The following is a 15,272-nucleotide window of genomic DNA, read 5'->3' on the forward strand; positions in this document are numbered from 1 at the left end:
CGTGGTAATGTAGAGGGATTTTAATTGCTTGTAAAACACGCCTAAGCTACCCCTCTCGCCCTCGATGGCTCGTTGCCCCGATAAAGCTATAACAAGCCTGTCGTAAAGCTTTATAAATGTGCTCTAAGGCGAATGCACGGCCCATCGCATAGAATTTCCTCCAGGAGTATTGCTGCTCTACACACTCGCATATTCTCTGTTCCTGCAGTCTAAACATACGGCGAGCAGGTCTAAGTAGGCTAAAGAATACCGTAAGTCACGCTGTGTGTAATGCAGAGACATTGCTGCTAGGTGTCTACAAGAAGTGTGGTGGTGCTTTTCACTTGAGACACTTGGAGTCTTTCCAACGCTGTACTCATATTTTACTTTCACCACACGGCTGCTGCGTGTGTATCTGCTGCAACTCCTTCCAGTGGAACCATGATCGGCAGCGATCTGATCCTCGGCAGCTCCCCTTCGCACACTCGATTCCAAGTGCTGTGCGCGCGAGTGATCCTTGTTCTCTTAATATACTTGTTCTGGACTCACGTTGTGCGGCCTTCCATCGGTTGGTTCCATCAGTGGAAAGCCCTGAGGCCCGTTCCCGGTCCATGGGACCTGATTCCTTTCTGGAGCACGGTGTCTGTGTATTGGAAGTGGGCGGGCAAGGTTAAGTACAAGGATGCCTCTGCAGGTAAGCTTGGCAGTCCCCACTATCCACTCTGTTCGACCTATACTGCAAAGGCCTCTTTGCCCTCTTTCGGCAATTGAGGATATTTTCAGATTTATTGTGGAGAGAAGAAATTGATTTTCCTGTGTGGGAAAAGAGAGTGGAAGAAGGACAGGTCTCATTCAGTATTCGAATGTTCGAAATCAAAGCAAGCAATCAAAAAGAGCCACTGGTGGTAATCTGAGTTCGTAAGGACACCGGTTTTCCCGTCACTGCCATTTGTTTTATCTCGGAACCTAGAAAGCGCAGATGGCTGTTCGCTTGGCTGACCACAAGCGAAAAGTGATCCGCGTAAGAGCAGATGTCCACGTGCCTCGACGCTGAAGGCTTTGGGCTTCAAACTTCGCTCATGTTCCACGTTTCCTTTCATTAAAATACTTTCTTTTTTCTTTTCGCTGAAAGTATGTTTTCGCGATTGGTGATATCTGTAAAAACATGACACTCTATTTTCAAATAGCGAAAGTGCAGAGATATAAAACGTCTCATTGCAAAATTCGCATTTCATGCATGCATGTTTGGTTACAGTGCTCATATAGTGAACCACGTATTACTGCTGAGCAGTTTTCACAGCCAAATGCATTTCCAAGTGTGGTCCTAGCGTCCAGCAAATTAGCACTGCTGAAAGTAAAGTAATAAACGCCCCCGAGCAGGGTTCTTGTAAAACAAAAAAACGACGAGTTTTTGGCAAGCAGCGTTGTCTATCGCCTTGCGGATCCCTCAGTTATGCCTGTAATTTTGGCGGTGTCTCTCCACGTGGCGAAGGTATGTTCATGTTAACCTAAAACCAATGTGCCCGAACAAGATGTTTAAAAGGCAGGACGGAATTCAGGTGCACGTTACCTTACCAGACACCGCACTAACAACTGCTAGTTCGTAATCTGGGAGCCTTGGTCAGTCCGGCGCTGTTTAGAAGAGTAAGGGACAATAAGTGGGAAAAAAATTGAAGCTAGGCGCATGAAGTCGATTTCAAGGTGTACCAATTCACTTCTAAATTGCGACCAAATAAATATACGTTGAAAGCGTATTGCTGCCCTTTTGATCCCAATGCCACACTAAATGCCCATGATATTCTGCGAAAACATGCCTGGACTGCCGTTTTATTGAGCGGCCTGCTTAATCACCTTGTCCGCATGAGTTGACCGAGATGTTACACAATTTCATACCTCCATCGAAACAGTGCTCACGCTGCTTAGGAACGTGTCTACCTCTCTTTTTGTTTTTGATTTTTTCTCAGCCGTCGCGATTTTTCGCTATCTTCACGGAAAGCTTTCAAGAGCTAAACCTTTGTACCGGCTCTTCACGCTTTCGGTGAATATGGATCTTTTAGAGCTCTGATGTCCAAGAATTTTTTTCTACAATTTACAGTTTTAATGCATTTAAAACAAGTTAAACGTGAAAAAGGTCGCCAGGAATTTAGGTGGGCTTAGATTAGCACGTTTGCGTGGAATAGGTGAGCGCTGCTAGCAAAAGACCGGGTTGATTCGATGGATAAAGAGAGGCCTCTTTCCCAGCTAGTATTCCAAGCAATGGATGTAGTCAGGTTGCTTCTGTTGCTGCTGTTGTTGTTGATGATGATGATAATTTTACTAACTTCTCCATTTACTTTCTTTCTATCACCTCCCAAACTTGCTTTCATGGGCTAAAAATACGGGCGCCACTCTGGTACAAGAATATCCGCACTCGAAAAATTCTAGGGGGCACTTTGGACCACTATATAAAGTGCGATGAGGCGAAAGCCTTTGTTTGAAACGCCGCTGATTCCTGCTTTCATTACTGCTTCTGCTTTTGTATGCTGTGTGGTGCGGCGTTCCAGGTAGCATCAAATGAAAGGCGCAACACGGACGCCTGGATGGGACGTCCGACGTGGTCAGCTTCGTGTATGAATGATTCGCCTGGTGAAGTCGAAGTGTGACAGATATTGCGCCTTTCTTTTCCTCACAGAATCTCCCGGTATCTCGCAGAATATCGCGAAGTGTGACACTTCTCGCGGACGCATGCACGGTCGGACACTCATGAGCTTATAATGGCTTTCGCCTTAATAAATTTTATACGAACGACTACATATGTACTTCAGGAACCTTTACTGCGGATACAATCTTTGCCATATTTGCAAACTTTCAGATAGCATTTTGTTCCCCCTTTGACTAAAAGGCATATGTGGGTGATTACAAACTTTAGCAAGTTTCAAGCGTAGATCTAGAAGGGAGTTAAACTTGGCAACACGTAAAATTCGAGAAGCGAATGCTTTGTAGTCTAGCGCTAGTATCTCAGATTGTGTTGTCCTCTTCCTTCTAAAGGAATTTCAGTTTGATGAGAAGGCAAACGAGCTTCTGAGGACGTGAATTCTGTCCTCGTAGAGCTATTTCTGTCAGTATGAAACTAGTGAATGCCATTAGTTCGCTTTTTTTAGCGCAGTGAGTGTCAAAAACGAGGCAGATCGAGATACGTTAGGAATAAACACCGGAAAATATTTGATCGTGAGCCAAACCCAGGGATAGGTATTATAAAAGAAATAAATATGACGCATGGCGCGGCACTTTGATCGAATATCTACAGTGGAGGCCTGTTCGCCACATTCCGCTCTTCCTAATAAGGTTGGTTGGTTTGTGGGGTTTAACGTCCCAAAGCAACTCAGGCTATGAGAGACGCCGTAGTGGAGGACTCCGGAAATTTCGACCACCTGGGGTTCTTTAACGTGCACGGACATCGCACAGCACACGGGCGCCTTTCTTTTCGCCTCCGTCGAAAAGCTGCAGCCGAGGCCGGGATTCGATCCCGCGTCCTTGGGAACAGTAGTCGAGCGCCGTAACCACTGCGCCACCCCGGCGGGGTCTCTCTTCCTAATAAGATGATAATGCTGAATATTGCACACCTGTAGCGCGCTGGTACCGCATTAAGACAATCACGATGGTTGCGAGCAAATTGCAGATTTTGTATGGTGGCTATGGTCGGTACATCGCCTACGGACGACACGAATGCACAGCTATCGTTTCATTTCTTGTTCTATTCTTACAATGAACAAATGTTCTCCGCTAACTGTGCGGACGACGCAGCCTCTCCTATGCAAATTAAGAGAAGTGAGAAGGCCCGGAGAATGGCCCGGTGTAAACATTTAGTGTCCCAAATAGAGTGGTTAGGTTCACGTGACTACAACCATGATAATTTCCCAAATAGTTTATCACGGCGTGTTTTTAGTCACTTCTTAGCCTGCAATCGGGCAAGCGTCCAGAACACAATGGCCTAAAGGAAGTGATTACATGGCATTCACGCAGGCAAAACGTAAAAAATTCTTCGCTGGCGCGCCGCTGCGATGTGATGAAAATAGCTCCAAGTAGTAATCTTGCAGGTGGCTAAAAATAATTGAGAGCCTGTGTCTATGCTGCCTGTCAAAAGCGCGCAAGGGTGGCAGAAAAAGTGAACATGACATTAATTCTCTCGTCAACTCATGCTCTTCGTGCTCTCCTCTCTTTCTTCACAAAGTGAATCTGCCGCCCAATCGAAGACAGATATGCATTTTAGGAAACGTAGCGCAAAGAAGACAAGGACAAAATGAGGGATACACACAGATTAACTTTATTTTTCACAAACGCCCTGCTTGTTTGCGTGTGTTTATTCCTCGGGGCAGCGTTCTTCCGGTAATAGCGTTGAAATCTTCGTAACACCCTGAAGGATATTTGTATTTATGGCACTCTACATGTTTTGCTGCTATTGCGCCCTGAATTGCATGTAATGCACCTTTGTTTGAAAAGAACTCAACCGATAAGGCAACAAAATTCTCTAGAGAAAAAAGAAGATGGGACTAAAATTGAGATATTTTGGTGCTAACCAAAGCCGCAATGAAGATATAATAATAAATCTGCAGTTGGATGAGTCTTTGGGGCTCAAAAAACCGGAAGTTACACTTTTACAACGCCAAAAGAGCGGGTTGCTCTCGGCGACACCAAGAGGGCAATTGAAAATTATCATTGTTTTTTTATAGGCTAACTTATAAGCTCTATTTTACTGAATTTTTGATAGGTTTGCGTTAGCTTCGACTGAAACATGAAACGTTATTTGTAATACGAGGCTGTCCAAGCCAGCAACAGTGACATGACATAGTTCAGACATCGCAGCGCTAGCAACAGAATTATGAAGAAATACTGATTGGTTACGTTATATGACACTAAAAAGGTAATGTGGCCTTCAAAGCAAACTTAAGTGCAATTTTCTTTTTCTTTTCGACTTAGGCCCATTAACAAAAAAAAAAAAAGTTTGCGGCTCATTCTGGTGACATTCACAATTCTCACCCCAGCAAAAAAATGAAACACTTAAAAATGAGCTTGCCCCGCCGGGTTGGTGCAGTGGTAAGACGCCCGACTACTGTGCCGGAGTTCCCGGGTTCGAACCCGACCACGGCGGCTGCGTTTCGATGGAGGCGAAACGAAGTGGCGTCCGTGTGCTGTTGCGATGTCAGCGCACGTTAAAGATCCCCAGGTGGTCGAAATTACTCCGTAGCCCTCCACTACGGCTCCGCTTTCTCTCTTTCCACTTTCACTCCCACCTTCATCCCATCCCTTACGGCGCGGTTCAGGTGTCCACAGAGCAAGTGTGACAGATACTGCGCCTTTCCCTTCCTATGAACCAACCAACCAACCAACCAACCAAAAATGAGCTTAGAGGCACATGTAGTGTATGCTCAATTTGTATATTTTGCCATTTTTTAAATTCTTGTTAACATAAGCGCGCCTCGTTCGCTGTGGTGCTCTTCTGTCGGATGGACTATTTTCCCCCCGTCACTGTGAAGGTAATTCAAAGTGGCACAGAAAATATAGACGCTAAAGAAAAACCAATTTTTTGAACGCATTTGGATAAAACTCGTATTTTTCTTTAATATTTTCATCTTTCGTTTTACTCACCTGATTATTTTTTAGGTGCACTTAAGCCTTAAAAAATTCAATCTGAACGGTATACATCAAACATAAAGCCATTTGAAATAACCGATAAAGTTCAGGGCTGGTGCAAGAATGCCCTGTAGTTACGCTCATATGCGTGAAAAAAAAAAAACAGTTATGTAATGACCCTTTCGTGCTTTAAGTGTACAGGGCAAATCGTGAAGACAAAGGGCAAAGCGTCATTCATAATCTCAGTACCATTCTGGATGCATGTTAAAGTGATCGTCTTTCATTGTTGTTTTAGTGTTCTTCCAGATCATCTGTGACGTATGCGGACAGTACAGAGGAAAAACCTTCAAAGCATACCTCGGTATGACTCCAATTGTGGTACTGCACTCCCCAGATGCTGTTCAGGTAAGAGAAGCTGTAAAACCTCTTTTGCCTTTCTTTAGATAGTTTCAATCCGACCACATCAATTACGCTTGCTGAAATTTAAGAGGCGCGCTTGGGAGACCAGTGACCTGCGTCCTTTGTTTTCCTGCACATGACGCGTGACACCCAGGCTTATTTTTTTTTTTTTGCTGCGACAATACGTTCGTTACTGTGGTATGCGAAACTTCATTTGTGTGCATGGTATGCTGCTAATTGAAATAAAGAACGAAAGGATAGCGCTGAACAAGAAAACACCCGCAAACAAAGCTCAATATCTTCATATGGAATGCATATGACTTCCGCGTGACAGTGCAAACCAGCCAAACAGCAAACAGAGCTTTGGGGTCAGAGTGAAGAGACAAGGTGCATAAAAAAATCTAATTCTCAACTTGCTGTCCAAGTTTAATATTAATACATTTTAGACAGTGCGTTTAAAGAATTCATAAGGGGTTGCCTCAGTCTATTTGTGATCGATTGCTTTGTAAATGCGATGATCCGCCGTATACAGAGCACGCTACGTTTGTGCCAAAAGTGAGTAAGCTGCATGGTTTACGTCTGAGCCTCTAAGTAGAGCAATTATGCCACCGTCAAGCTTAAAATCGCTTTAAGCTTGATAACCTTTGTCGTGACAGTGCAAACCAGCCAAACAGCAAACAGAGCTTTGGGGTCAGAGTGAAGAGACAAGGTGCATAAAAAAATCTAATTCTCAACTTGCTGTCCAAGTTTAATTGTAATACATTTTAGACAGTGCGTTTAAAGAATTCATTAGGGGTTGCCTCAGTCTATTTCTGATCGATTGTTTTGTAAATGCGATGATCCGCCGTATACAGAGCACGCTACGTTTGTGCCAAAAGTAAGTAAGCTGCATGGTTTACGTCTGAGCCTCTAAGTAGAGCAATTATGCCACCGTCAAGCTTAAAATCGCTTTAAGCTTGATAACCTTTGTCGTGACAGTGCAAACCAGCAAAACAGCAAACAGAGCTTTGGGGTCAGAGTGAAGAGACAAGGTGCATAAAAAAATCTAATTCTCAACTTGCTGTCCAAGTTTAATATTATTACATTTTAGACAGTGCGTTTAAAGAATTCATTAGGGGTTGCCTCAGTCTATTTGTAATCGATTGCTTTGTAAATGCGATGATCCGCCGTATACAGAGCACGCTACGTTTGTGCCAAAAGTGAGTAAGCTGCATGGTTTACGTCTGAGCCTCTAAGTAGAGCAATTATGCCATCGTCAAGCTTAAAATCGCTTTAAGCTTGATAACCTTTGTCGTGACAGTGCAAACCAGCCAAACAGCAAACAGAGCTTTGGGGTCAGAGTGAAGAGACAAGGTGCATAAAAAAATCTAATTCTCAACTTGCTGTCCAAGTTTAATTGTAATACATATTAGACAGTGCGTTTAAAGAATTCATTAGGGGTTGCCTCAGTCTATTTCTGATCGATTGTTTTGTAAATGCGATGATCCGCCGTATACAGAGCACGCTACGTTTGTGCCAAAAGTAAGTAAGCTGCATGGTTTACGTCTGAGCCTCTAAGTAGAGCAATTATGCCACCGTCAAGCTTAAAATCGCTTTAAGCTTGATAACCTTTGTCGTGACAGTGCAAACCAGCAAAACAGCAAACAGAGCTTTGGGGTCAGAGTGAAGAGACAAGGTGCATAAAAAAATCTAATTCTCAACTTGCTGTCCAAGTTTAATATTAATACATTTTAGACAGTGCGTTTAAAGAATTCATAAGGGGTTGCCTCAGTCTATTTGTGATCGATTGCTTTGTAAATGCGATGATCCGCCGTATACAGAGCACGCTACGTTTGTGCCAAAAGTGAGTAAGCTGCATGGTTTACGTCTGAGCCTCTAAGTAGAGCAATTATGCCACCGTCAAGCTTAAAATCGCTTTAAGCTTGATAACCTTTGTCGTGACAGTGCAAACCAGCCAAACAGCAAACAGAGCTTTGGGGTCAGAGTGAAGAGACAAGGTGCATAAAAAAATCTAATTCTCAACTTGCTGTCCAAGTTTAATTGTAATACATTTTAGACAGTGCGTTTAAAGAATTCATTAGGGGTTGCCTCAGTCTATTTCTGATCGATTGTTTTGTAAATGCGATGATCCGCCGTATACAGAGCACGCTACGTTTGTGCCAAAAGTAAGTAAGCTGCATGGTTTACGTCTGAGCCTCTAAGTAGAGCAATTATGCCACCGTCAAGCTTAAAATCGCTTTAAGCTTGATAACCTTTGTCGTGACAGTGCAAACCAGCAAAACAGCAAACAGAGCTTTGGGGTCAGAGTGAAGAGACAAGGTGCATAAAAAAATCTAATTCTCAACTTGCTGTCCAAGTTTAATATTATTACATTTTAGACAGTGCGTTTAAAGAATTCATTAGGGGTTGCCTCAGTCTATTTGTAATCGATTGCTTTGTAAATGCGATGATCCGCCGTATACAGAGCACGCTACGTTTGTGCCAAAAGTGAGTAAGCTGCATGGTTTACGTCTGAGCCTCTAAGTAGAGCAATTATGCCATCGTCAAGCTTAAAATCGCTTTAAGCTTGATAACCTTTGTCGTGACAGTGCAAACCAGCCAAACAGCAAACAGAGCTTTGGGGTCAGAGTGAAGAGACAAGGTGCATAAAAAAATCTAATTCTCAACTTGCTGTCCAAGTTTAATTGTAATACATATTAGACAGTGCGTTTAAAGAATTCATTAGGGGTTGCCTCAGTCTATTTGTGATCGATTGTTTTGTAAATGCGATGATCCGCCGTATACAGAGCACGCTACGTTTGTGCCAAAAGTGAGTAAGCTGCATGGTTTACGTCTGAGCCTCTAAGTAGAACAATTATGCCACCGTCAAGCTTAAAATTGCTTTAAGCTTGATAACCTTTGTCGTGACAGTGCAAACCAGCCAAACAGCAAACAGAGCTTTGGGGTCAGAGTGAAGAGACAAGGTGCATAAGAGAATCTAATTCTCAACTTGCTGTCCAAGTTTAATTGTAATACATATTAGACAGTGCGTTTAAAGAATTCATTAGGGGTTGCCTCAGTCTATTTGTGATCGATTGTTTTGTAAATGCGATGATCCGCCGTATACAGAGCACGCTACGTTTGTGCCAAAAGTGAGTAAGCTGCATGGTTTACGTCTGAGCCTCTAAGTAGAGCAATTATGCCACCGTCAAGCTTAAAATCGCTTTAACCTTGATAACCTGTGTCGTGACAGTGCAAACCAGCCAAAAAGCAAACAGAGCTTTGGGGTCAGAGTGAAGAGACAAGGTGCATAAGAGAATCTAATTCTCAACTTGCTGTCCAAGTTTAATTGTAATACATATTAGACAGTGCGTTTAAAGAATTCATTAGGGGTTGCCTCAGTCTATTTGTGATCGATTGTTTTGTAAATGCGATGATCCGCCGTATACAGAGCACGCTACGTTTGTGCCAAAAGTGAGTAAGCTGCATGGTTTACGTCTGAGCCTCTAAGTAGAGCAATTATGCCACCGTCAAGCTTAAAATCGCTTTAAGCTTGATAACCTTTGTCGTGACAGTGCAAACCAGCCAAACAGCAAACAGAGCTTTGGGGTCAGAGTGAAGAGACAAGGTGCATAAAAAAATCTAATTCTCAACTTGCTGTCCAAGTTTAATTGTAATACATTTTAGACAGTGCGTTTAAAGAATTCATTAGGGGTTGCCTCAGTCTATTTCTGATCGATTGTTTTGTAAATGCGATGATCCGCCGTATACAGAGCACGCTACGTTTGTGCCAAAAGTAAGTAAGCTGCATGGTTTACGTCTGAGCCTCTAAGTAGAGCAATTATGCCACCGTCAAGCTTAAAATCGCTTTAAGCTTGATAACCTTTGTCGTGACAGTGCAAACCAGCAAAACAGCAAACAGAGCTTTGGGGTAAGAGTGAAGAGACAAGGTGCATAAAAAAATCTAATTCTCAACTTGCTGTCCAAGTTTAATATTATTACATTTTAGACAGTGCGTTTAAAGAATTCATTAGGGGTTGCCTCAGTCTATTTGTAATCGATTGCTTTGTAAATGCGATGATCCGCCGTATACAGAGCACGCTACGTTTGTGCCAAAAGTGAGTAAGCTGCATGGTTTACGTCTGAGCCTCTAAGTAGAGCAATTATGCCATCGTCAAGCTTAAAATCGCTTTAAGCTTGATAACCTTTGTCGTGACAGTGCAAACCAGCCAAACAGCAAACAGAGCTTTGGGGTCAGAGTGAAGAGACAAGGTGCATAAAAAAATCTAATTCTCAACTTGCTGTCCAAGTTTAATTGTAATACATATTAGACAGTGCGTTTAAAGAATTCATTAGGGGTTGCCTCAGTCTATTTGTGATCGATTGTTTTGTAAATGCGATGATCCGCCGTATACAGAGCACGCTACGTTTGTGCCAAAAGTGAGTAAGCTGCATGGTTTACGTCTGAGCCTCTAAGTAGAACAATTATGCCACCGTCAAGCTTAAAATTGCTTTAAGCTTGATAACCTTTGTCGTGACAGTGCAAACCAGCCAAACAGCAAACAGAGCTTTGGGGTCAGAGTGAAGAGACAAGGTGCATAAGAGAATCTAATTCTCAACTTGCTGTCCAAGTTTAATTGTAATACATATTAGACAGTGCGTTTAAAGAATTCATTAGGGGTTGCCTCAGTCTATTTGTGATCGATTGTTTTGTAAATGCGATGATCCGCCGTATACAGAGCACGCTACGTTTGTGCCAAAAGTGAGTAAGCTGCATGGTTTACGTCTGAGCCTCTAAGTAGAGCAATTATGCCACCGTCAAGCTTAAAATCGCTTTAACCTTGATAACCTGTGTCGTGACAGTGCAAACCAGCCAAAAAGCAAACAGAGCTTTGGGGTCAGAGTGAAGAGACAAGGTGCATAAGAGAATCTAATTCTCAACTTGCTGTCCAAGTTTAATTGTAATACATATTAGACAGTGCGTTTAAAGAATTCATTAGGGGTTGCCTCAGTCTATTTGTGATCGATTGTTTTGTAAATGCGATGATCCGCCGTATACAGAGCACGCTACGTTTGTGCCAAAAGTGAGTAAGCTGCATGGTTTACGTCTGAGCCTCTAAGTAGAGCAATTATGCCACCGTCAAGCTTAAAATCGCTTTAACCTTGATAACCTTTGTCGTGACAGTGCAAACCAGCCAAACAGCAAACAGAGCTTTGGGGTCAGAGTGAAGAGACAAGGTGCATAAGAGAATCTAATTCTCAACTTGCTGTCCAAGTTTAATTGTAATACATATTAGACAGTGCGTTTAAAGAATTAGGGGTTGCCTCAGTCTATTTGTGATCGATTGTTTTGTAAATGCGATGATCCGCCGTATACAGAGCACGCTACGTTTGTGCCAAAAGTGAGTAAACTGCATGGTTTACGTCTGAGCCTCTGAGTAGAGCAATTATGCCACCGTCAAGCTTAAAATCGCTTTAAGCTTGATAACCATTGTCGTGACAGCGCAAACCAGCCAAACAGCAAACAGAGCTTTGGGGTCAGAGTGAAGAGACAAGGTGCATAAAAAAATCTAATTCTCAACTTGCTGTCCAAGTTTAATTGTAATATATATTAGACAGTGCGTTTAAAGAATTCATTAGGGGTTGTCTCAGTCTATTTGTGATCGATTGTTTTGTAAATGCGATGATCCGCCGTATACAGAGCACGCTACGTTTGTGCCAAAAGTGAGTAAGCTGCATGGTTTACGTCTGAGCCTCTAAGTAGAGCAATTATGCCACCGTCAAGCTTAAAATCGCTTTAAGCTTGATAACCTTTGTCGTGACAGTGCAAACTAGCCAAATAGCAAACAGAGCTTTGGGGTCAGAGTGAAGAGACAAGGTGCATAAAAGAATCTAATTCTCAACTTGCTGTCCAAGTTTAATTGTAATACATATTAGACAGTGCGTTTAAAGAATTCATTAGGGGTTGCCTCAGTCTATTTGTGATCGATTGTTTTGTAAATGCGATGATCCGCCGTATACTGAGCACGCTACGTTTGTGCCAAAAGTGAGTAAACTGCATGGTTTACGTCTGAGCCTCTGAGTAGAGCAATTATGCCACCGTCAAGCTTAAAATCGCTTTAAGCTTGATAACCTTTGTCGTGACAGTGCAAACCAGCCAAACAGCAAACAGAGCTTTGGGGTCAGAGTGGAGAGACAAGGTGCATAAAAAAATCTAATTCTCAACTTGCTGTCCAAGTTTAATTGTAATACATATTAGACAGAGCGTTTAAAGAATTCATTAGGGGTTGCCTCAGTCTATTTGTGATCGATTGTTTTGTAAATGCGATGATCCGCCGTATACAGAGCACGCTACGTTTGTGCCAAAAGTGAGTAAGCTGCATGGTTTACGTCTTAGCCTCTAAGTTAAGTTAAATTGGTTCACAGGAAGGGAAAGGCGCAGTAACTGTCACACTTGCTCTGTGGACACCCGACCCGCGCCGTAAGGGAAGGGAGGGAGGTGGGAATGAAAGTGGAAAGAGAGAAAGAGGAGCCGTAGTGGAGGGCTACGGAGTAATTTCGACCGCCTGGGGATCTTTAACGTGCGCTGACATCGCACAGCACACGGACGCCACTTCGTTTCGCCTCCATCGAAACGCAGCCGCCGAGGCCGGGATTCGATCCCGGGAACTCCGGCACAGTAGTCGGGCGTCTTACCACTGCACCACCCCGGCGGGGCAGAAGCGATTCTTAGCCTCTAAGTAGAGCAATTTTGCCACCGTCAAGCTTAAAATCGCTTTAAGCTTGATAACCTTTGTCGTGACAGTGCAAACCAGCCAAACAGCAAACAGAGCTTTGGGGTCACAGTGAAGAGACAAGGTGCATAAAAAAATCTAATTCTCAACTTGCTGCCCAAGTTTAATTGTAATACATTTTACACAGTGCGTTTAAAGAATTCATTAGGGGTTGCCTCAGTCTATTTGTGATCGATTGTTTTGTAAATGCGATGATCCGCCGTATACAGAGCACGCTACGTTTGTGCCAAAAGTGAGTAATCTGCATGGTTTACGTCTGAGCCTCTAAGTAGAGCAATTATGCCACCGTCAAGCTTAAAATCGCTTTAAGCTTGATAACCTTTGTCGTGACAGTGCAAACCAGCCAAACAGCAAACAGAGCTTTGCGGTCAGAGTGAAGAGACAAGGTGCATAAAAAATCTAATTCTCAACTTGCTGTCCAAGTTTAATTGTAATACATATTAGACAGTGCGTTTAAAGAATTCATTAGGGGTTGCCTCAGTCTATTTGTGATCGATTGTTTTGTAAATGCGATGATCCGCCGTATACAGAGCACGCTACGTTTGTGCCAAAAGTGAGTAAACTGCATGGTTTACGTCTTAGCCTCTAAGTAGAGCAATTATGCCACCGTCAAGCTTAAAATCGCTTTAAGCTTGATAACCTTTGTCGTGACAGTGCAAACCAGCCAAACAGCAAACAGAGCTTTGGGGTCAGAGTGAAGAGACAAGGTGCATAAAAAAATCTAATTCTCAACTTGTTGCCCAAGTTTAATTGTAATACATTTTACACAGTGCGTTTAAAGAATTCATTAGGGGTTGCCTCAGTCTATTTGTGATCGATTGTTTTGTAAATGCGATGATCCGCCGTATACAGAGCACGCTACGTTTGTGCCAAAAGTGAGTAAACTGCATGGTTTACGTCTGAGCCTCTATGTAGAGCAATTATGCCACCGTCAAGCTTAAAATCGCTTTAACCTTGATAACCTTTGTCGTGACAGTGCAAACCAGCCAAACAGCAAACAGAGCTTTGGGGTGAGAGTGAAGAGACAAGGTGCATAAAAAAATCTAATTCCCAACTTGCTGTCCAAGTTTAATTGTAATATATATTAGACAGTGCGTTTAAAGAATTCATTAGGGGTTGTCTCAGTCTATTTGTGATCGATTGTTTTGTAAATGCGATGATCCGCCGTATACAGAGCACGCTACGTTTGTGCCAAAAGTGAGTAAGCTGCATGGTTTACGTCTGAGCCTCTAAGTAGAGCAATTATGCCACCGTCAAGCTTAAAATCGCTTTAAGCTTGATAACCTTTGTCGTGACAGTGCAAACCAGCCAAACAGCAAACAGAGCTTTGGGGTCAGAGTGAAGAGACAAGGTGCATAAAAGAATCTAATTCTCAACTTGCTGTCCAAGTTTAATTGTAATACATATTAGACAGTGCGTTTAAAGAATTCATTAGGGGTTGCCTCAGTCTATTTGTGATCGATTGTTTTGTAAATGCGATGATCCGCCGTATACTGAGCACGCTACGTTTGTGCCAAAAGTGAGTAAACTGCATGGTTTACGTCTGAGCCTCTGAGTAGAGCAATTATGCCACCGTCAAGCTTAAAATCGCTTTAAGCTTGATAACCTTTGTCGTGACAGTGCAAACCAGCCAAACAGCAAACAGAGCTTTGGGGTGAGAGTGAAGAGACAAGGTGCATAAAAAAATCTAATTCTCAACTTGCTGTCCAAGTTTAATTGTAATACATATTAGACAGTGCGTTTAAAGAATTCATTAGGGGTTGCCTCAGTCTATTTGTGATCGATTGTTTTGTAAATGCGATGATCCGCCGTATACAGTGCACGCTACGTTTGTGCCAAAAGTGAGTAAGCTGCATGGTTTACGTCTTAGCCTCTAAGTTAAGTTAAATTGGTTCACAGGAAGGGAAAGGCGCAGTAACTGTCACACTTGCTCTGTGGACACCCGAACCGCGCCGTAAGGGAAGGGAGGGAGGTGGGAATGAAAGTGGAAAGAGAGAAAGAGGAGCCGTAGTGGAGGGCTACGGAGTAATTTCGACCGCCTGGGGATCTTTAACGTGCGCTGACATCGCACAGCACACGGACGCCACTTCGTTTCGCCTCCATCGAAACGCAGCCGCCGAGGCCGGGATTCGATCCCGGGAACTCCGGCACAGTAGTCGGGCGTCTTACCACTGCACCACCCCGGCGGGGCAGAAGCGATTCTTAGCCTCTAAGTAGAGCAATTTTGCCACCGTCAAGCTTAAAATCGCTTTAAGCTTGATAACCTTTGTCGTGACAGTGCAAACCAGCCAAACAGCAAACAGAGCTTTGGGGTCAGAGTGAAGAGACAAGGTGCATAAAAAAATCTAATTCTCAACTTGCTGCCCAAGTTTAATTGTAATACATTTTACACAGTGCGTTTAAAGAATTCATTAGGGGTTGCCTCAGTCTATTTGTGATCGATTGTTTTGTAAATGCGATGATCCGCCGTATACAGAGCACGCTACGTTTGTGCCAAAAGTGAGTAATCTG

At 43.1% G+C, this 15,272-nt stretch overlaps 1 protein-coding gene across 1 annotated transcript in view; it reads left to right on the plus strand.

Moving 5' to 3' along the window:
- Positions 1-230: 230 nt before the first annotated feature.
- Positions 231-15,272, plus strand: part of LOC146183621 (cytochrome P450 4C1-like) — a 36,458-nt gene continuing 21,416 nt past the window's right edge. Inside the window, exons 1-2 of the mRNA XM_084608729.1 lie at positions 231-673; positions 5,885-5,994. Coding sequence (XP_084464855.1) covers positions 421-673; positions 5,885-5,994 — 363 coding nt within the window. The 5' untranslated portion in view covers positions 231-420. The remainder of the gene's footprint in view (positions 674-5,884; positions 5,995-15,272) is intronic.

The sequence above is a fragment of the Amblyomma maculatum genome, chromosome 7 (genome assembly GCF_055883805.1).
Source record: "Amblyomma maculatum isolate TAMU_Amacu chromosome 7, ASM5588380v1, whole genome shotgun sequence".
NCBI lineage: Eukaryota > Metazoa > Arthropoda > Arachnida > Ixodida > Ixodidae > Amblyomma > Amblyomma maculatum.